Source organism: Balaenoptera physalus (assembly GCF_965194825.1).
Source record: "Balaenoptera physalus genome assembly, chromosome: 11".
NCBI lineage: Eukaryota > Metazoa > Chordata > Mammalia > Artiodactyla > Balaenopteridae > Balaenoptera > Balaenoptera physalus.
This window is the reverse complement of record NC_138896.1, coordinates 33034190-33054553: the sequence shown is the minus strand read 5'-3', so window position 1 is coordinate 33054553 and position 20364 is coordinate 33034190. Positions and strand designations below refer to the sequence as shown.

The window sequence follows — 20364 nt, the reverse complement described above, 5'->3', positions numbered from 1 at the left end:
TTACTAGTTGGCCAGCTCGAGGACCAGACCGCAGACTGCAGAAAAAGTTTTGCTTGTCTTATGCAATGTTGGGTTTTTTTGTTTTGTTTTTGTTTGTTTTTTTAAAAATATTTATTTATTTATTTATTTTTGGCTGCATTGGGTCTTCGTTGCTGCGAATGGGCTTTCTCTAGTTGCTGTGAGCTGGGGCTTCTCTTCGTTGTGGTGCACGAGCTTCTCATTGAGGTGGCTTCTCTTGTTGTGGAGCACAGGCTCTAGGCACGCGGGCTTCAGCAGTTGTGGCCCGCGGGCTCTAGAGCACAGTCTCAGTAGTGGCGCACGGGCTTACTTGCTCCGCGGCATGTGGGATCTTCCCGGACCAGGGCTTGAACCCGTGTTGCCTGCTTTGGCAGGCGGATTCTTAACCACTGCGCCACCAGGGAAGTCCCCGCCAATGTTTTTTAAATGCCTGAATCTGTCTGCCAAGTTATCTGGTCCCCCACTCCCTAGCGACTTACTCTCAGCAGCCTTACTCATGGACTACACCTGCCTGGCCCTGGTAGCATTGGGTGCCTGGAGAAGAGTGACATCCTTAAAATAAACATGGAACTTGGGAGGGAAAGAAGTGAAAATGGAGATTTTAAGAATATATGGAGGGACTTCCCTGGTGGCACAGTGGTTAAGAATCCGCCTGCCAATGCAGGGCACACGGGTTTGATCCCTGGTCCGCGAAGATCCCACACGCCGCGGAGCAACTAAGCCCGTGTGCCACAACTACTGAGCCCATGCACCTAGAGCCCGTGCTCCACAAGAGAAGCCACCGCAACGAGAAGTCCGCACACCGCAATGAAGAGTAGCCCCCCACTCACCGCAACTAGAGAAAGCCTGCGCACAGCAACAAAGACCCAACGCAGCCAAAAATAAATAAATTAAGTAATTCATTTTAAAAAAGGATATTTGGAATTTGAGGGAATTCCCTGGCAGTCCAGTGGTTAGGACGCGGTGCTTTCACTGCTGTTTGCCCAGGTTCCATCCCTGCTTAGGAAACTAAGATCCTGCAAGCCGCGTGGCGTGGCCAAAAAAAAAAAAAAAGAATATATGGAATTTGAAAGGCAGGTGAGCCCAATAAGGGTGGAGGCTAGGGATACAGACACAAGACTATGCATATAGGTTGACAGTTGAGGCTCTGAGAGAATGAATACAAAGAAGCTAATGGCAAAACTTTGGGCATCACTCATATTTAAGGGCTATAAATCATCAGAATCCCAATGAAGGGAAGGAAGCTGACGTAAGAGAAACAGGTTAGAGAAAGGTTACGGCCAAGGAAAGAGAGAACTTCAAGGATGAGTAAACTGTACCTAAAACAAACAAACAAAAAAGGGTAAACAGTACCAAGAGTGAAAAAGCTAAGGAGAGGGAGGGGAGGGAGCCGGTAGATTTGGTGATTAGGCCACTAATACCATCAAAGAGCAGTTTCAGCAGAGAAGAGTTAAAATTACAAAGACTGAAAGAGGGAATAGATGTAGGTGTCTGTGGACACAGCTATTCTTCTAAGATGTCTGACACACAGGGAAGGAGCTGGAACATCATTCAGTGACATGTAGGGTGGAGGATCTCAGGATCTGGTGTCTTAAAAGAAAAAAGGCCAGTGGAAAGGGAGGCCATAGGAGGTTGGAGGGGATGGGCACAAGCGGAAGAGGAATCTCTGGGCAAGAAGAGATATGCCTCTAGTAAGGAAGAAGACCAGCAAAGATGGAAATGTTTTCAAATATTGAGGGACGTCAGTCAGGGGGAGCTAGTTGGATGGCCTACAACTGGTCGGGTGGTCAGCAGAGTTACAGGTGTAAAATTGTGAGCTTTAGTAGAAAAAAGGTTGGGAATTCCCTGGCGGTCCCGTGGTTAGGACTCCGCGCTTCCAATTCCGGGGTCCCGGGTTCGATCCCTGGTTGGGAACAAGAATCCTGCAAGCCAGGTGGTGCAACCAAAAAAAAACAAGCATGGTTTATTCTTAAGTGCACTTGTGTTAAACTATCAGTCTCTAGGGGCACAGCTTTAGGATACCGGTCAGTTTCTAATGTAAAGATATGGTTGAGAATTTCATTATAAGTTATTTCTTTTTATCATCAGGATTAACTCTCCCAAGCAAACGATTTTCCCTCTTGTTTGTGGATGCTGCAAATTGTGAAACTGATTAGGATCCCTTTTCAAGTTAGCTAATAGTTGAGGGGAAAAAAATCTGGATTCACCTCCAGCTAAGGAATAGGGCTTGGCAGCCTACATTTTTTTTTTCTTTTTTTAACATCTTTATTGGAGTATAATTGCTTTACAATGGTGTGTTAGTTTCTGCTTTATAACAAAGTGAATCAGTTATACATATACATATGTTCCCATATCTCTTCCCTCATTTTTTTTATTGGCTTCATTTCTGCCTCCAATCCGTCATTCTACCCTTGTTCCTCCTTGTCATTTGTTTTTATTATCTTGTTACATTTCACATATCCTAGAAGCCACTTTAAATCCTTTTTCAGAACAAAAGAGAACATATAATATTAAATACATAAATACTTGAGATATTTAAGCACCTTAATACTTGTGGTAATTATTAAATAAAAAGCACATCCGCAGTTACAAGGCCACTAGACCCAAAAAAGCTTTTTGAAAATCTTACAACTTTCCATTTAAGAATAATGAGTGGTAGTATATAGAGCAGAAAGCCAAATTTGTAACAGTAGCGAATTACAGCAAAATGAGTGGAAAAATTAAGACTCAGCCAGATGTTTGCCTCAATTCTTTTTGTATGAGGATAGATGTGTAGTGCCATTATGCCTGAGAATTTAAGAAAAGCAATTTGCCCTCTTTACTTATGGAAGCTTTCTTTCGAACTCAATTAACACTATTCAAAAATCAGTATCTAGTAGAGGTTAAGAACGTGGGCTCTGGAGCCAGACTACATGATTTCAAATCCCAGTCCACCACTTGGGCTGTGTGCCCTTTGGGCAACTTATCTGTTTCCTCACTTGAAAAATGGAGTTAACAGAAGCTACCCTCATAATATTTTGAGGACTTAATAATAAGTTTACATGAGTAAGGTGCTTACAATGGTGTCGATAACATTTTAAGTGCACAAAAAATTGGTAGCTATAACTATTTTGGCTTTACAGGTGATTAAGACTCATGAGGCTCTTGGGGTCCGTGCCAAAAGTTTGGATCCAAATAAGTCGATGACTAGCTGGATGCCAAAAACCCAAGCTAACATGTAACTGAAGACCAGAGAGGAGTCTTTCCATTGCCCCACTGAAAAATACGTATGGAAGTCAAACCTGCAATTCAAAAAAGCTCTTGGTTAATGGCAGTTTGAATACGTTTGATACCTTACTTCAACATTAACTGGCTCCTACTAGACCTACTGAATTCGTTTATTAAACAAATATTTATTGAAGGCTTACTTTATTCTGCAATGTTTTAAACACCACAAATCATTAAAAACCGACACACAACCACACTCTCTTCCCCTTATGGCTTCAAATTACCACCGTCAAACAAAAGCTCCGAAACGTCACCAAAATAGCAAAAATTCTCTTAAGTGCTAGACCTGCCACAAATTTAATGGAAATCGAAAGTAGGAGCCTATCACAATCTAAAGTCTTAAAATAATGAAAACAGACAGCGTGACAAGAAGTAAATTTTGGGGTCCCATTAGCTGGAGTCAGTCCCACAAAGAAGTGTATTTGGTAGGAGTGAAAAAAAGAGTGACAACTACTTAGTCTCACTGGATCCTTCGCTCTTCTTCAGGAAGAATACTCCAGTTTGGGGAGGCCACATCACGGGCCAGCCAGTTGAAATCGTCAACGTCGCTCCAGTTATTTTTGCTCCTGTCTAAACCAGAGCCCTCGAAGTCCTTGTCGATCCCCGGGTAGCTCCAGGTGTACGGGGCGAACTGTATCCCGGTGCAGTCCTCCACGATTGCCCTGCTGGTCACCTGCAGGAAGATGCGGGTGTCTTTCGTGGTGTGTACGCGGAGCTGCTGGCAGGCCACGGCCAGCACGCAGTCACTGCAGTTCTCCAGGAACACGGAGGTGGACACCGGGCCGCAGAGCAGCGTGCAGCCTCGAGCCTTGGTCAGCCGCAGGGTGTTGGGATTGCCATACAGTTTGATTGTGCAGTTAATCAGTTGGGTCAAAAGGACGTCCCGCTGGTGCAGCTCCTCGGCTCTCTTCTCCAAGACTTGGGACTGCAGGTTGGAGAAGCCGCAGATCCAGCTGGAGCCGAAGCCTTCCTCCTCCTTCAAGGGCGGCGGGGAGGCCAGGATGCCTTCCGCTGCCGGGGCGCCAGGAGCCGAATCTACTTTGGTGGCTGAAGCAGCATCCTTCCTGCGGGTCTTGAAAGCGAAACGCTTCTTAGGCTGCAGCTCCTGGCGCCGCTTGGCCAGGGCCTCCTGCAGCCGCGCCAGCACCTCTTGCCCCTGCCGCAAGTCGTAGGCGGCCAGGAACAAAACCGAGTCGTTTAGAAGTTTCTGCAGCCTCTGCAGCCGAGCGGCCGCCTCCTCCAGCTGCTCGACGGACTCCCCGCCTTCCAGAAGCTCTTCCACGGCCGATCGCTCCCGAGAGAAGGCGGCGGCGAAAAAGTCGCTCTTCTCCTCCTCCACCTCCTGGTTCTGCCGCTTTTGCTTCCGCCTTTCCACCTCCAGTTGCCGCTCATTTTCTCGCCTCTGAAGCCGCTCAGGCACCAGGCTCCGGTCCCTCTGGGATCCCAAGTCCCCGTTCGCCACAGCAGCGGCAGAGCCACTAGCAGTCTCCATCTTGACTTCAAGCTTCCTTTCTCCTGCCTTCCTTCCTCCGGGCGCGCCCTCCGCGAAGCCTCCCACCAACGCGCCCTGTGATTGGCCGGACATGCTGACGTCAGGCCCCGGCCTTATTTTCTTCGCCCATTGGTTCCTCAGCGTCGGAGGGGGCGGGGATATGGGGCGGGGCCGACTGACTGAGGGGGTGGGAAGACAAAGGTCCTTGTGGATGGGTAGGGTGGAAGGCAGGCGGGGGAAGCTTTTTTTCCTCTTAAAGGGGCAGGACTTATATCCGGGATTGTGGGGTGAGTTGCAGCAGCGGCAGCTGCACATGTGGGTTTGTTTATAAGAACAAGGTTAGAAACTCGCAGGCCTCCCCCTCCCCCCCAGCTCCTTCCTACTACCCCCTTACAGGCCGGAGATCCGCTACTGGTGGGGGGAATGTGTGCCTGTGGTGGGTGGGTGGGACAGGTAGTGGTGAGAAAGATGGAGGGGGGGGAATATTACACCGCCCGGCCCGCGCCGGAGGAAGCGGCAGCTGGAACAGCTGGCTACGGAGCCTTTTGCATGCCTCTGTTTTTCTCCTTCTCCCTTCCACCACCCCTTCCCCCCACCCATTCCTGCCGCCCCTAAACCCTCATCCTACCCCCCGCACCCCCCCCGCCGCTGCAGTTCCGCGTGGCCTGGGGCTCCAGGATTCCTGCAGGCACTTACGGGGGCGGGAGAAGGCGAGGGGCACCGGAATGGGAGAGACTGGGTTCCTCACTGCAGCCAGGTTCAGGGGGCCCTGGGGAAGTCTAAAAACGGCTTATTTTTTTTGCCAATTACTGCAGTCGGAGGGGTGGGGGCGGGGGGAGGTGAGATTCCACACCCCCTTCCTCTTCCTCCCACCCCCTCCCCCCCACCCCGACCTTGGCCGTCACTCCCTCCGCAGCTGGGCGCTGCTGGTCTCGCCGGGGTGAGACCCCCAGCCCCGGACTCGGCGGCTGTCTGAGGGGCCGTCGGTTGTTAGGAAAGTGATGGGGGAAATGTTACATTATTTCTAGAAGTGGTGGGAGGGATTTGTCACCGGAAGTGAATGAACCTAGCCTAAAGTCGGGACCAGGCAGAGATGTGAGTGGGCACCCCGGACGGCGCAGTCGCTGGCAAAACCCAGGACAGCTGGCCAGGCCAGAACCGGGGCGCGGCCGGCAGCAGGCGCGGGGTGACCTCGTGTGCTCGGTGCAGCCCGGCAGAGCGCCGGGGCCTCTGACCCGGCCCTCCCTTCCAGTCTTCGGTTTCACCTTTATCTCCACCCCCTGTTCCCAGACTCCGTCGGGGTATTTAACTGCCCGAGAAACTCACTTGAAATTTCAATGATATACCTGCATTTTGATGCAGAGAAGGACGGGAGGAAACAAAAGAATTAAGACTCATTTCCAGTTTTTCACGCCCCACACTCTTCCTTTCCTTCCCAAAACCACAACTAAACATAAATTCCCGTGTTCCTCCGCTGAAAGTCAGCACAAGTCACACTGGCAAATTCCACGGGGGGGGGGCGGTGAGGGTTATTGTGTGTTTGTGTGGGTAGACGTGCACCTGATGGAAACGGGGTTGCTAAAAAAAAAATCCTATGCTTGCACTTGTAGTATATATTCTAAGTTTTCGTTCTCTTTGTTTCATGGGCGAGATAGATGGAGGCTTTTGTTTTTTTGTGAGGTATGGTTCCAAGGCTGGTGAATGAACTATAACTGGTTATCTTGTCTTTGGGTAGTCTGGGGGAATGCAGTAGCTGCTTTATTTTATGAAGGGTTGATTTACCCAAGGAAGGTTTAGGGAAGATTTATTTTTGCTAGGGAAAAAAATCTGACCTGCCTCCCTTAAATTTTTCAGCAGTTCAATCTGTCCTACTCAAATTAAGAAAGTCTGTAGCCAAACAAAGTTTATTGGACTTGAGAGTTGCAGCTGGAGTTAGGCAACATTTTTGAATTAGCTGTAGTGAACCTATAGGTAGGGGGTAGTGTTGTCTGTATCAGATGTGGAATGGAAGATCGTTAAACCCTTTCAAGAACTTCATTTCTGCCCAATGAAGAGGTTTTAGCATAGAGTCCAGTAGACTTTGGAAGTTTCCGAATATTTTAAGTTGGCTAGTTCAAACTTTTATGGAAAGGGAGAAGTAAAGGACAAGAATGGACAGGCTACCCTGTAGACCCAGTGTGTGGGAGGCACCTTCATAGACTGATGTGAGACCCCATTGGGAATGGACAGGGGTCAGGAGTATGTTCATCATGAAGCATTGGTTTGACAGTTCTTGACAGACCCCAGCACAACTGCAGGCCAAGGTAGGTGGTCAAGACATGGGTTTAAAGCTGCATTTCAAAAGCAGTAGGAAGGCATTGCCAGACTGTATTTGCCTGTTCTGATGGAAGGAAAGAGGGTGATGCATTACAGTGGAAATGTGGCAAAAGGCAAGCAGCCTGTGAGTGCTGAATCCCACTTTCAAAGATACTTTACAGAGCTCGTGAATCAAAGTACTGCTCTATTGTAGACATCTTGGAAAGTGAAAGAATTCTAAGGTGTTCCAGACTTTAAAAATTATTTAACAAAAATTTAGATACTTTAATGGTTCAGTTTGTTAGTTAGATTTCTTTTTTAACTTTTCGAAAATTTAAAAGTGGAGAACAGAGTGTTATGTGTACCAACTTCAACAGTTCCCAACTGGCAGTCTTGTTCCTTCTACAACCCTAGCCCTTCCCCACCCCACCTCATTCTGATTATTTTACAGCAAATCCCAAACCTTATATTATTTCATATTTTACAAACCATAAGTATGTCAATATGTATCTCAAAAAGATCAAGACTATCTTTTAAAAACATAGCTGCAATACCATTACCACACTCCAAAAAAGTGGTGATTATTTCTTCATTATCATCAGAGTTTCAGGCTATATTCACATTTCTCTGATTATCCTATAATTTCCTTTTTTAAAAGTTACTATATTTGAATAAGGAGCCAAACAAGTTCTATACAACATGCCTAGTTAATATGTCTCTTTAATCACTTTTAAATCCTTCCCCCATCTCCCAAGTGTTTTGTTGAAAAAAAAACAAACGGTCATTTGTTTAATAGAGTTTCCCACAGTCTGGATTTCGCTGGTTGCATCTCCATACTTTGTTTCTAATTTTAAATACTTGTCATATTTATTTGGTCTTTTAAAGTCCTTAAGTGAATATTTGTATAGTGATATGCCACAGGAAATCAATAACCAAGTAGTAAAAGTGTGTAACACAATAAGATAGTCTTTGGGTGTGGTTAGACAGCAAAGAATGAGGCCTTTTGTGTTCTCTGGAGTTTATCAGGGACCCTGTGCAGGTGGGACATGCCAGCCACACCTGGGCAAATGAAAAGATCCAGGCCCTGTTTTCTAGTAGCTCGATGCCAGAAGGAGGTGTCACCTATTCATCTTTCAGCAAATATTGAACATGTAGTGGTTTAAAAGGATTCATTAAGAGTTCTGCGTGTCAAGTATGAAATATTAAGCAAATTTTCCTACCTGAGTTGCTGACTTTTCTGACCCAAAGACAGTGAAAGGTGTCAGCCGTGAAGGCATGTGCTGTTCTGCAAAAGGCCCCAGATTGGTCTGGGAAGCAGGACAGGAGCTGCCCCTTATTTCCACCTCTGCCCCTGGCTTTCTCCTCCCCCTCAACACCCTTCACTTTCTGGGATGTTTTTCATCATTTTACACGTAATGCCTGGCACAGGGGCTGGTGCCGATTATTTATCTAACGTCAGTTTATTAAGCACTGTGCCCAGCGCTGAGCTGGGGAGGCTCTTGGGCTGCCGAGGGGCATGAGGATAGGCAGAGTCTCCTTCCTCCTTGAGGAGGCCTAATCTGGGCAGATAATTACAAAAACATGTAAAATAGTAACAGCGACAATTGACAACTGTTAGGAAGGACAGAGGAACAGTGAGTGCCCCTAGTGGGAGGTTTGACCTTGTTGGGAGGTCAGTGAAGCCTTCCGGAGGGAGGAGGAGGGGTTGAGCCCAGGCTGGAAGAAGGAGCAGGAATGAACAAGGAGTCATGAACACTGGAAAGTGTCTTCTAGACGTGTGGGCTCAGGGGTCACTGATGACTTTGCGGAGAGCTGTGTCCCAGGAGTGCTGTGGGCAGGAGGCACACCGAAGGGGTGAGACGAAGGGGTGGGAGCATGGTATGGAGTTGATGCTGAACCCAGATAACTCTTTGGAGAAGTTTGACTGTGAGGGGGGAAGAGGGAATAAATGGGGGGTATGAGGAGGCCAGTGAGGTGTTTTTGTTTTTTACAGAGAAAGAAGACATAAGGTCCGTAATATTAAGGGTCCTGGAGGGGATGGGACCCAAAACACAGGTGTGAGGATTAGCCGTAGATGGAGGGAAAGACAGCTTTCTCTATGGCAGTGTTGTTTTAACTTTTTATTGTGAAAGTTTTCAAATGTACACAGACTTTTTGACCTCAACTCATAGTAACAGATGCATCATAATTGAAACAGAAGCTTTAAGAAACAGTAAATACTCTTAGGATGTACAATAGATGCTGTTTTCTATTCTTTTTATTGTATTTTTAAATGTTGGTCAAGACCCCCTAAATTCAACGGCAGTTTTAAAATGGTGTATCAGCAGGAGAGGGTGCAGCTGTAGGTAAATTTGCATGTTTGGTAGTTGGCAGATGAGTCTGATGGTGTCTGTGTGCTCTGTAGACAGTGGGGGGTGGGAAAGGGGTGGGGGTGTCTGCAAAGGTAGGGGGAAGGTTTGGAAGCTCTGTGGGAAGAGGGAGAGCGTGTTGCCCAGAGAAATGGGGCTCATGGTGTGTATGTTCAGCAAATACTTGGAGAGTGAAAAACCTTCCAGGTGGCAGTCTAGACTGACTCAGGGGAAGGAGCTGGGTTTGGGTCAGGCCAGAGGAGAGAAGCTGGTGTGGAGAGCCTGACCCTCAGAAGGCAGGAATCCCCATAGAGCAGCTTCTGTCGAAGAGTCTAGAGGCTTGACTTCTGTTGCCCCTCATGCATTCCCTACAAAATCTTCAGAAATTTACATCACTCTTCCAAGACCTGCACTGCCTGTCAGCAGATGACCTTACCTACTCTTCTCTGAGAAAAAAAGGCCATCAGATGTGAACCTCACCCTTCCTCCATCTCACTAATGACTTCTCCGTGAAGATCCACCCCTTTGCCTCTTGTCCTTCTTCAAAGCCAAGCCCTCCACCTGAGCTGTTTCCCTCCCATTTCCTAGGACCTCGAGCCACTTCCATCCTCTCTTTCTTCGTGATCTTTAATGCCTCTTCTTTGGCATCGCCTCTGAGCAAGCAAGTTCCCTCAACTTAAAACAATTTTCCTTTTGTCCTTTCATCTACCCAAGCGAATGCTCTTTTCTCCTTCTCTTGTCAATAGACTTTTAATTTTATTTATTTTTTGAAAAAAATGTTGGGGGGAGGTAATTAGGTTTATTTTTTATAGCTTTGTTGAGCTATAAGTGACATATACCACTGTGTGAGTTTAGGGTACCCATTGTGATGATTTGACATATGTATATATTGTGAAATGATCACCATATAGTTAACACATGCATAATTTCATATAGTTACCTTTGTGTGTGTGTGTGTGTGTCTGTGTCTGTGTCTGTGTCTGTGTCTATGTGTGTGTGGTAAGAACTTTTAAGATTTTCTCTCTCAGCGACTTTCAGATATACATTACAGTATTGTTACCAATAGTCACCATGATGTATGTTATATCCCCAGAACTTACTCATCGTATAACTGGAAGTTTGTACCCTTTGACCGCCTTCACTCATTTCCATCCAACTCCTCACCTCCCACCCCACCCCTGGCAGCCACCAATCTACTCTCTGTTTCTATGGGTTCAGCAGCACGGCTGGCGAGATCTTAGTTCCCTAACCAGGGATCGAACCGTGCCCCCTGCAGTGGAAGCACGGAGTCCTGACCACTGGACCGCCAGGGAAGCCCCCAGATTCAATAGACTTTTAAAAATAGTCATCTACATTTGCTATGTTCGGATTCTCAATTTCATTCCTTCCTTAGCCATCTGACTGCTGCCTCTGCTACTTTATTTGAAAATCCCCATTCCTTCCTAACGTTCAAGTCCATTGTTCTTTGTAGCTCTAAGCACTGGATGACCCCTTCTTCTCAAAGTATGGCTCCCTGGTCCTGTCAGTTCTCTGTCCATCCCTGATCACTGTTCCTTGTCTTCTTCATAAGTTTCTCTCCATCCACCCCTTAAGTATCCACAGGGCCAGATTTCTATCCTGATACCCCTTTTCTCGTTCCTCGAACCTCCTCTGTTGAGCTCACCTTCCCCTCCCAGGGCACCAGGTCCTGTCCTTATGCTGACTGATTCTCGAATCCCTATCTCCTCCTTCCACTTCTCTCCTGAGCCCAAACTTGAACTTCCAACACCTTTTTTGATATTTCCATGTCTCCATATTTTTACTGTACAAAATATCTCATATTTTAAGATGGCTTAAAATGAAGTCCTTATTGTCCCAATGATGTCCTTTTTCTTCTACATAAGTTTCAGTTTATTACTGTGTAGCAAACCAACCCCAAACTTACTGGCTTGAAACAGCAATAATTCATTATTTCTCACAATTCTGTGGGCTGAGCTGGGGCTGGAGTCTCCAAGACAGCCTCCCTCACATGTCTGGGGCCTTGGTGCTGCTGTCGGCCTATGTACCTCATCTCCTCCACACAGCCTCTCTCCCACTTGGTCTCCTAGCATTCAGTAATTGGGCTCCAGCTCTGCATGGTGGCTGGCTCCCAAAGGGGCAAAAGTAGGTGTCACCAGGCCTCTTAAGGCCTGGGCCAGAATTGGTACAATGTCACTTCATTTGGTCAAAGCAAATCATAAAGCTGCCCAGATTCAAGATGGGGAGAAAGAGACTCCACCTCTTGATGGGTGGAGCACAGGCATTCAGAGGGATGGAGGGAATTGTTGACAGACAATAACTCTTTGCAGATAATCTAGCATGCTGTATATAAATAGTTTTGCTAACTCTTATATGGCATTTACTATGTGCCAGGCAATGGCTGAGCATTTATACATATTACCCCATTGAGCCTTCACAACATCCCTGTGGTGTAGGTACTACTTGTTATCCCCACTGAACAGATGAAGAACTGAGGAGGTGAAGGTGACTTCCTCAGGACCGAAAGCTAGTAAGCAGTGGAGCCAAAATTTTAATTGAGGCAGTTGAGTTCCTGAGTCCAGGCTTTTAACACCACCTATCTGGTCTTGATACCACATCTGATCACACTCCTGACACCACATCCGTACTCTTACAAGCAGGAAATCAGAGTCATCCACAGAGCCTCATTCCTCCTCACTGGGCCACCCAGTCTGCAAATACCATTAATTCCCTCTCTTTCTCTCTCTCTCTCTCTCTCTCAGCTGGCTCCCTCTCTTCAGGCCTCAGCCCCCTCCTCATCTCCTCCTTGGGCTGTTGCTCTAGACCCCCATCTGGTCCCCGACCCCCGTGCTTCCCTGAACTCCCCCAGTCCTCCATGCCTCAGCCACTTATTGCCCTAAAATTCAAGCTGATCGTGTCACTTTACCTAAAACTTCTGCTGGCTCCCTATTGTCTAATACCATTCAGAGTCTTTGGTGTGGATGGCAGGCCGTGTCCCCAGTGTGCCTCTCCAGCCTCATCTCCTACCATTGCCATTACCCCAGCTGCACCATACTGTGCTGTTACACCCATACTCGTGCTCCTTCACTTCCGTTTATTCATGCTGTGCTTATTAAATCAGAACTGACTCTATGCTAGGCGCTTTGCTAGGGAATGGAGGTGCTATACTGATGAACACACAGACAGGGCTCCCTTGGAGCTTACAGGCTACGTGAGGGATGCAGATGATTACAAGGTGGTGTGATATATACTATAATGGGAGAAATCTTGGGTGCTGAGCTCACACAGAGTCACCTAACCCAGAACAGGGGAATCAAGGGAGGGAGTGTCTTTTAGGAAATCGAAGCTGGATCTTAAAGAATTAGTGAAATCTAACCAGGTGAAGGGAGAAAGCAGAGTCATTCTAGCACTGTTCTAGGTGCTGGAAATACTGCAGTGAACAAAACAGACAGAAAGTTCCGGGCCTCAAGCCTGGAGAGCTCCAGTGCCCTTGGCAGCAGAGACGGGGCATGTGCAGCAAACCTGTCAGATGTGTTGGACTAGGGCAAGCTTCTCAGCCCTGGCTGCGTGTTAATATCACACAGAGAGCTTTACAACACCCTGATGTCCAGGGCCTTCCCCTGAGTAATTCAGTCATGATGTCTGGGAGTGAGATATGACGTTGGTATTTTTTAAAGCCCCCCAGGTGGTTCTGCTGGGCAACCAGGGTCATAAGCCACCGTGTTAGAGGAACTGAAGATCAGAGATGAGGTTAAGGAGGTGAGCAGAGGCCAGATGACTAAGGGTCTTGTAAATCCTGTTAGGAAGTTTTGTCTTAAACTTGAAGGCACTGGGATCTAGTGAAGTTTAAGCAGGATAATGACAGGATCAGGTGATTCCTACCACCCACCTTTTTTTTTTTTTTTTTTTCCCTTTAACAAAGGCTCAGTCTAGATTGTCTGTGCTGAATGGATTCACATGGAGCAAAAGTAAACTGATGTCCCTTTGGAGGCTGTTGCAGGAGCCAATGAGAAATGGTGGTACTGGGCTATGGTGAGGGGAGTGAGGATAGAGAAGGAAGAGGAAATGTCTGAGAGAGACTTAGAAGGAGACTAGACAGGACTCAGGGATTCACTGGAAGTAAGGGCTACAGGAGGGCAAAGAGTTGTGGAAGGTTCCAGCTTGGAGAGCTGGGTCTGTAATGGGCTTGGTGCCAGGACGAGCGGGTTTGGAGAGAGAACTGGTGGGTCCATGTGGGACCTGCTGCTTGCTCCCTTGTTCTGCTGCCTGTAATCTTGTGCTATTTCTTCTCTGCATGACAGGGCACTTGTCTCCTGTAAGACCTCTTTTACACATCTCTTCTTCCAGGAAGCCTATCTGGATTCTCCCCTCCATTGGCTCTGGGTGAGTGTTTGTCAGTATCCTGACTGTATTTACAGATATCTATTCTGTAGCTTGGGCTCCTCCAAGGAGGAATGTGTTTTATTCTATGCCTAGCACAACACCTGATACACATTAATAAATGCTTGTTAAATAGATGAATAATGGATGGAGAGTTGGGCCAGAAGCAAGACTTCTCCTAGGAGTGTGAATAGAAGTGGGTCTGGGGGCTTGCTGTTCTCTTTCCTAGGGTAAAGGATGGAAGGAGTCCAGGGACAGAGAAGAGGATATTTGCTGAGCTGATCAGGAAAGAGGCCTAGTTAAAGAGGTGTCAAGCCACTGACTCTAAGATAGAGCGATATGTAGTCAGCTATCTGAATTGTCTTCTTTAAATTGAGGTATAGTTATGTATAATATTATATAAATTTCAGGTGTACATCATAGCGATTCACAATTTTTAAAGATTATACTCCATTTATAGTTATTATAAAATGTTGGCTATATTCCTTGTGCTGTATAATATATCCTTGTAGCTTATTTATTTTATACATAGTATCAGTAGTTTGTACCTCTTACTCCCCTACCCCTATCTTGCCCCTCCCCCCTTCCCTCTCCCCACTGGTAACCACTAGTTTGTTCTCTATATCTGTGAGTCTGTTTTGTTTTGTTATATTCACTAGTTTGTTTTATTTTTTAGATTCCACATTTAGGTGATATCATACAGTATTTGTCTTTCTCTGTCTATTTCACTAAGCATAATACCCACCAAGTCCATTCATGTTGTTGCAAAAGGCAAAATTTTATTCTTTTTTATGGCTGAGTAGTATTCCATTGTGCATGTGCACACACACACGTGTGTGTGTGTATCACATCTTCTTTATCCATTCATCTGTTGATGGACACTTAGGTTGCTTCCACATCTTAGTTATTACAAATAATGCTTCTATGAACATCATTTGGGTGCATGTATCTTTTCAAATTAATATTTTCTTTTTTTCAGATATATCCCCAGGAGTGGAATTGCCGGGTCATATAGTAGTTGTATTTTTAGTTTTTTGAGGCACCTCCATACTGTTTTCCATGGTGACTGCACCAATTTACATTCCCGCCAAAAGTGTGAATTGTCTTTTGAACATAGTTTCAAATTTCTCTCAGGTCAAAAGGCACATAAATCTCTTAAAGCTTTTCTGCATCTGTTCTTTCTCTGATGTCTCTTCCTTCCAGTGAGGTGTGATGGTGGCAATAAGTAGACAGATCCGAGTTTAAATTCTGATTACTAGCTGTGTGACATTGGGCATGATATTTAACCTCTCTGAGCTCAGTTTCCTCCAACTAAAAAGTGGAGATAAAGAAAAAGATATATTTCTCATGGGATAGTTGTGATGTTAAAGTAACGTGTGGGAAAGTACCAAGTTTTGGGCCAGACCTGTAGTAGATCCTCAACGAGTGTTCTTTCTGCCTTCCAGTCACCAGGACCTTTGTCCCTTTGCATTTCCCAGAGCTCAGGGTCAAGGATGGAGCCAGAATTTGCTGTGTATATTATGACTCTCTCAGAAAGGACCCTGTAATGATTCTCCTAGGAACAGGTCTCTGGCCTTTCTGCAATTCTGGGGGATATTTGGCCAGAATTTACATGTAAGTAGTACTGCAAAAGAAAACCAAAGAATCCTATAAAGTCAGAGCTGGGAAAGCCCTGAGGGATCCTTAAATTCCAGGACAAAAACTGGCTTATATAGTAAAAGGGAAAAATAAGGCTATGTAATGATTTTTTTTTTCTTTTTTTTTAGTGACAAGTCATTCAGTTTAAAGAATTGTGTTGTGAGATCATATTCTTTCTTTTTCTTTTTTCTCCTCCCCCCCTTTTTTTTCAGTTTCTTTTATGAAATCCTTTTTATCTGTGATAGCTTCAGTTTTGAGAACCATTGATCTAATCTTACCTCCCTTTACAGATAAGGGAGTGTAAAACACTTTCATGCTATGTAACATTAATGGAATGTGAAGTATTTTCACAAACTCTAAGCTGTTACTTGACTGTAGGCTCCATGAGGGCTGTGGTGTGTCTTCTATTTTTCATACCCCATAATCCCTGCACACAGGCAGATCATGCCTGGCATGGAAGGCTCACAGTAATTATCTTTTGGAGGAATAAGTGAAATACTCAACCCAGGCACTCTAGAATCCTAGTTTGTGATGATATTTATTCTTATTGATGGAGCCAGTAAACTCCTTGTGGGATCCTCTGTCCTCTGTTGCCCAGCAGGGTAGGTGTTCAGTGAATGAGACCCCAGGTCACACAGAGTTCAGGCATGTCCAGGAAAAGATAATCCAAGAACCTGAAAGATAGCAGGAGCCACCAGGCCCTTCTCTCACATTATTTCGTTTAATCTTCACGGTAACCTTGCCAGGAGGGTAAAAATTTGAAGCAACACAATTTTAAGATTCTTTAAAAGATACAGCCAAATTTTAATTCCCAAACAGATGTGCACTTTTAATACACATGATTGGGGGAATACCTTTTCAACCTCAGTTTTTTTCTTCAGTGTAAGGGGAATAGTGACCCACAAAGTTTTGAGATATGTTTCTGTAGAAATGGCTCATTTATTGAGATCAAGTGCTTTTAAAATGTCCTGGCAGTTGAAAGTTAGAGAAGAAGCAAAAAAAGTATTCCTCTTCAACATTTCTGCCTAGAAGTTGAAAGGTTCTCTTCTTTAGATAGGATTTCATTATTTTCTACAAAACACCACTTTTCTGTGAAATACTATATGTTTTCAAACCACAGGTTCCAACCCAATAAGGACATGAAATCCATTTAGTGGATGGAAGTCTGCATTTTTTTAAAAAATGACAAAACAAATAGAATAGAAAATGTCGGAGTGCATTGTACTGCATAAGCAGGTTTATAGTGTACATATACATTTTACATATACATATACATGACTTGCAGGATAAAAATGTATTTCTTTTTATAGGTTATGGTGAAAAAAGTTTGGAAAAAAATGGTTTGGTGATTGATGCCTTGCACATTATGGTGTTCAAACATGCTCATTGACATGGATAAAGCGATGTCTTTGTGTCATTATGATGTGATAACGATAAGGAAATGTGGACGCACAGTGGGAACGCATTTGTGCCACAGATACTTCCTCCTCCTTCATTTGTCAGGATAATGAACGTTTGCTTGCAAAAAGTGAAAGATGCCAATTTGGATGTGGGAACAATGGCACATAAAGTTCAGGGATGTGGCTGTGTGACGGGAGCTACAGCATAAGGCACATGTGGCTCTGACATGTGTGAGTTCCACTCTCTGAGAGGGATCCAGTGGTCCGTGACCTGTCGTAATTTGAAATTCGCTGGGGCACAAATCTGAGCACATCCTAGAAGGCCTGTGGCTGGGGAGAGACAGCGATTTAGCTCATGAGTGAGCCACCACAGCCCCTGCCCTCCATCTGCATTTCAACAGAGCATGAGAGTTTTTCTATTCTTTGTCTTAAGAGCACAATTCTCTTAAAGTAATAAAAAGTTTGTTTCTGTGTGAAGAATGACCACAAAGTGAAAGGTGAAGTTTGAGTGAAACTTGGGATCTGAAGATAAGCTGAGAAAGATAGCCTCTTGACAAAAGTGTGATTCCCCAGAAAGCCAAAGCTGCTGCGGGTATTCCGGTGTTCTACAAGTTGGTGATTCCTGGTGCTTTGTGTAGGTAGTTCTGGAGGCTGTCAGGGGTCTATGCAATATGCTTTGCTGCCTTCTTAGAACCTGTGGGGTAAGCATTGATTTGAGGCAATATTCATTTAATATATAGCCTCTGGAAGATAGAAATTTAGAATGTAGAAATCTTCACTTTTGTTTAAAAAGAGAAAACATGTGTATGGGTTTTGGGGGGGTTGTTTTTTTGCTTATTAATTCCGATACTTCTTGATCCATTGCTTTAGGAATGACTGTGTGACTTTCTCTGCTATTTTCTTTAGGATTCTGGGTTGTCTGTCTCATGTCTTCCCAGAGCTAGTCCTTCCCACAACTCTGGGAGGGAGAGGAAGAATTGGGGGCAGGAGAAGGATTATCAGTGGACAAATCAGGACCAGAGTCTGCTTCTTCCTTCACATGTCGATGCTGACTCTTTTGAAAGAAGGGCAATAAAGTCACTTGTGGGTTGACCCACGTGCCCTTCTTCTAAAACATGTAAATTATATAACTGTGGAGGTCGCCCCCATTCCCATTCTCCAGTAGTTGTTGACCTAAAGCTTCCATTCTGTAATGTGCCTGTGAGTCATAATTGCAACTGTAGAAAGAGGGGGAAAAGAAGAAAAGGGGAGCAGCATGTTAGTTTATCAGGAAATGAGAAATAGCGCCTTGCTTTTTATTCAAAAAAAAAAAAAGTGAGGCTGAGATTCATTCATTCATTGCTGCACCGTGGGTGTCACGAGGAGTCTGACTCTGCTGTCTCACCTCTGCACGTGCAGAGGCTAGGTGGGCACCTCACCTGAACATCATCAGGTCCAGGGGAAACTTGTTCTTGCCACCTAACTGACTGTCATCGATTCAGTGACCATTTGTTGAGTGCCTGCTACCTCCATCATCTGGATACAGAAAACACTCAATGAATGTTAAAGTGTTGATGCAAGATGCTTTATTCGGCCCTGCGATGAGAGAAAGATAAACATGAAAAAAGCTTAGTCCTCGTCTCCTTGAGGCTCACCATACAGGGACAGACAAGAAGACAACTAATTATAAGTCAAGTCGACTGCAGCATGTGTTATAAAGGAGAGAGGAAATTCTGTGGAAGTACAAAGGGAAGAGGGAGGAGGGGCACAGAGAGGAGTGAGGGAAAGTGAGCAAGCAGGGGAGGTACCCAGAGGAAAGGGATGCTAGCAATGGGAAGAACAGGAGCAGAGCAGCGTGGGTACCAGTTGCATTTGAGGAACTTGGAGTATTGCCACGTGGCAAGAAGGAGTCAGGAGGAGTGTCGAGGGGTGTGGTGGAAGATGGGGCTGTTGCCTGCAGTCATTCCCAAGGCACCGGGGACCATCAGAGGTTTTGAGCAGAGAGCAAGGCATCAGATTCTTTGTGTTTTAGGAAGAGAAGTTGAAGAGGATGGACTGGAGCAGGGCTAGTGCCATGGGAGGCTACTGTAGTGGGTCACTGGATGAATGACAGGGCTTGACCGAGGGCAGTGGAAATGAAATGGAGGTTACTCCAGAATGATTTGTACTTGAAAGCCAATCTGTGAATTTATAATGAGCATGAACCTACCCAACCACTCGAATGATTAATTCAGCTGGCCAGAACACTGCTTTTTAAATTGAAGTACATTAATAATCAAAGGATTATTTGGTGAAAATGGAGTTAAGGCAGAAGGAGTTGGATGGTCTGAAAGGACCTTTTACTCCATCTATAGCCATTTTTGCATAGCAGTAATAACACAGCTTAGTCTCTGGCCAGTTGGTGCTCTTCTCTGGAGAGATCCTTGGCCTGCCACAGCAGGAGGAGCCACTCCCCTTGCCAGCGCTGGAGAGAAGCTGGCCCGAGGCGTATTGGAGGATCTTTTGGTTTCAAGAAAGGGAACTCAGTCATCAATGAGCAAGTAAAATGGGAAATAATTATAAGGAAGGGGAATCTTCCAACCCTAATACTAGAAAAGCAGCCAGACCTCCTGGGACTTAGAATATCTCAGGCAGTTTCCCCTCCCCACTTCCCTCCCTCTACGTCCACTGAGAATCTGCTTTCTTCTTCTTCCAGACACATTGGCCTTTCTGTTCCCATCCACTTGCATGGGCCCCATTATAACTTCTCCAAACTGGTGGCCTTGACCCCTAGTCTTTCCAGACTTACAGTCTGCTTCTCACAGCTGACCCAGTTTCTGTGTCTCAAGTACTAATAATAGAAGAGAGGTTCCCATTTGTCCAAGTTGGGTCAGGGGCCTATTCCTAATCTAGTCAGGCTGAAAATGTGACATGATAGATTCTTAGAGAAAAAAAAAAAAATGGTAGTCAACCTTGGATAACTCTAGTATACTGGTATTATTGTTCAGTTTTTCTAGACTTCATGAATAATTCACTGTACTCGTTGTCTTTTGCTGTATAACAAAGTACTCCAAAACCTAGCAGCTTAAATAATAAGCATTTATTATATTATATACCCAGTTCTGTGAGTCCAGAACCCAGGAACGGCTTAGCTGGGTGTTTCTGCCTCAGAGTCAGTCAAGCTGTCCCTTGGGACTGCAGTCATTTGAAGGGTGGGCTGGGGGATGATTTGCTTCCATGACAGGGAGAAAGCCTCCTTTCCTTATTGGCTCTTGGCTATTGGAGACCTCAGTTCCTCGCCATATGGGTGTCTCCATAGGCCGGGTATCCTTAGGACATGGCAGCTGGCTTCCCCCAGAGCGAGTGTTCCAGAAAGAGCACCTAAAATGGAAGTTGCAGCCTCTTATAACCTACCCTCAGAAGTGATAATCACCTGCCCTATTCTGTTGGTCACACAGACCAACCCTGGTACACTGTGGGAGGGGGATACACAAAGGTGGGGATGCCAGGAGATGAGGCTCTTTGGGAATCTTCTTGAATATTAGTTACCATACTCAGTCAACATTTATTT

The 20364-nt window shown here is 45.4% G+C and overlaps 2 protein-coding genes across 5 annotated transcripts in view; one reads left to right on the top strand and one right to left on the bottom strand.

The window, feature by feature from the left end:
* Window positions 1-2281: 2281 nt before the first annotated feature.
* TBCC (tubulin folding cofactor C) lies at window positions 2282-5092 on the bottom strand (the record flags this gene model as incomplete). The annotated part of the gene is made up of 1 exon (XM_082414634.1): window positions 2282-5092. The coding sequence occupies one exon, from the start codon at window positions 5090-5092 to the stop codon at window positions 3746-3748; it is 1347 nt and encodes a 448-aa protein (XP_082270760.1). The 3' UTR covers window positions 2282-3745.
* BICRAL (BICRA like chromatin remodeling complex associated protein) overlaps window positions 4972-20364 on the top strand; it is a 110939-nt gene continuing 95546 nt past the window's right edge. For 2 of the 4 annotated variants that reach the window (XM_082414628.1, XM_082414632.1), the window contains exon 1: window positions 5062-5115. The gene's annotated coding sequence lies outside the window, so the exon portion shown is untranslated. Of the gene's footprint in view, window positions 5116-13719; window positions 13801-20364 lie in introns of those variants that run through there. The other 2 variants (XM_082414629.1, XM_082414631.1) reach the window with 2 other exon arrangements.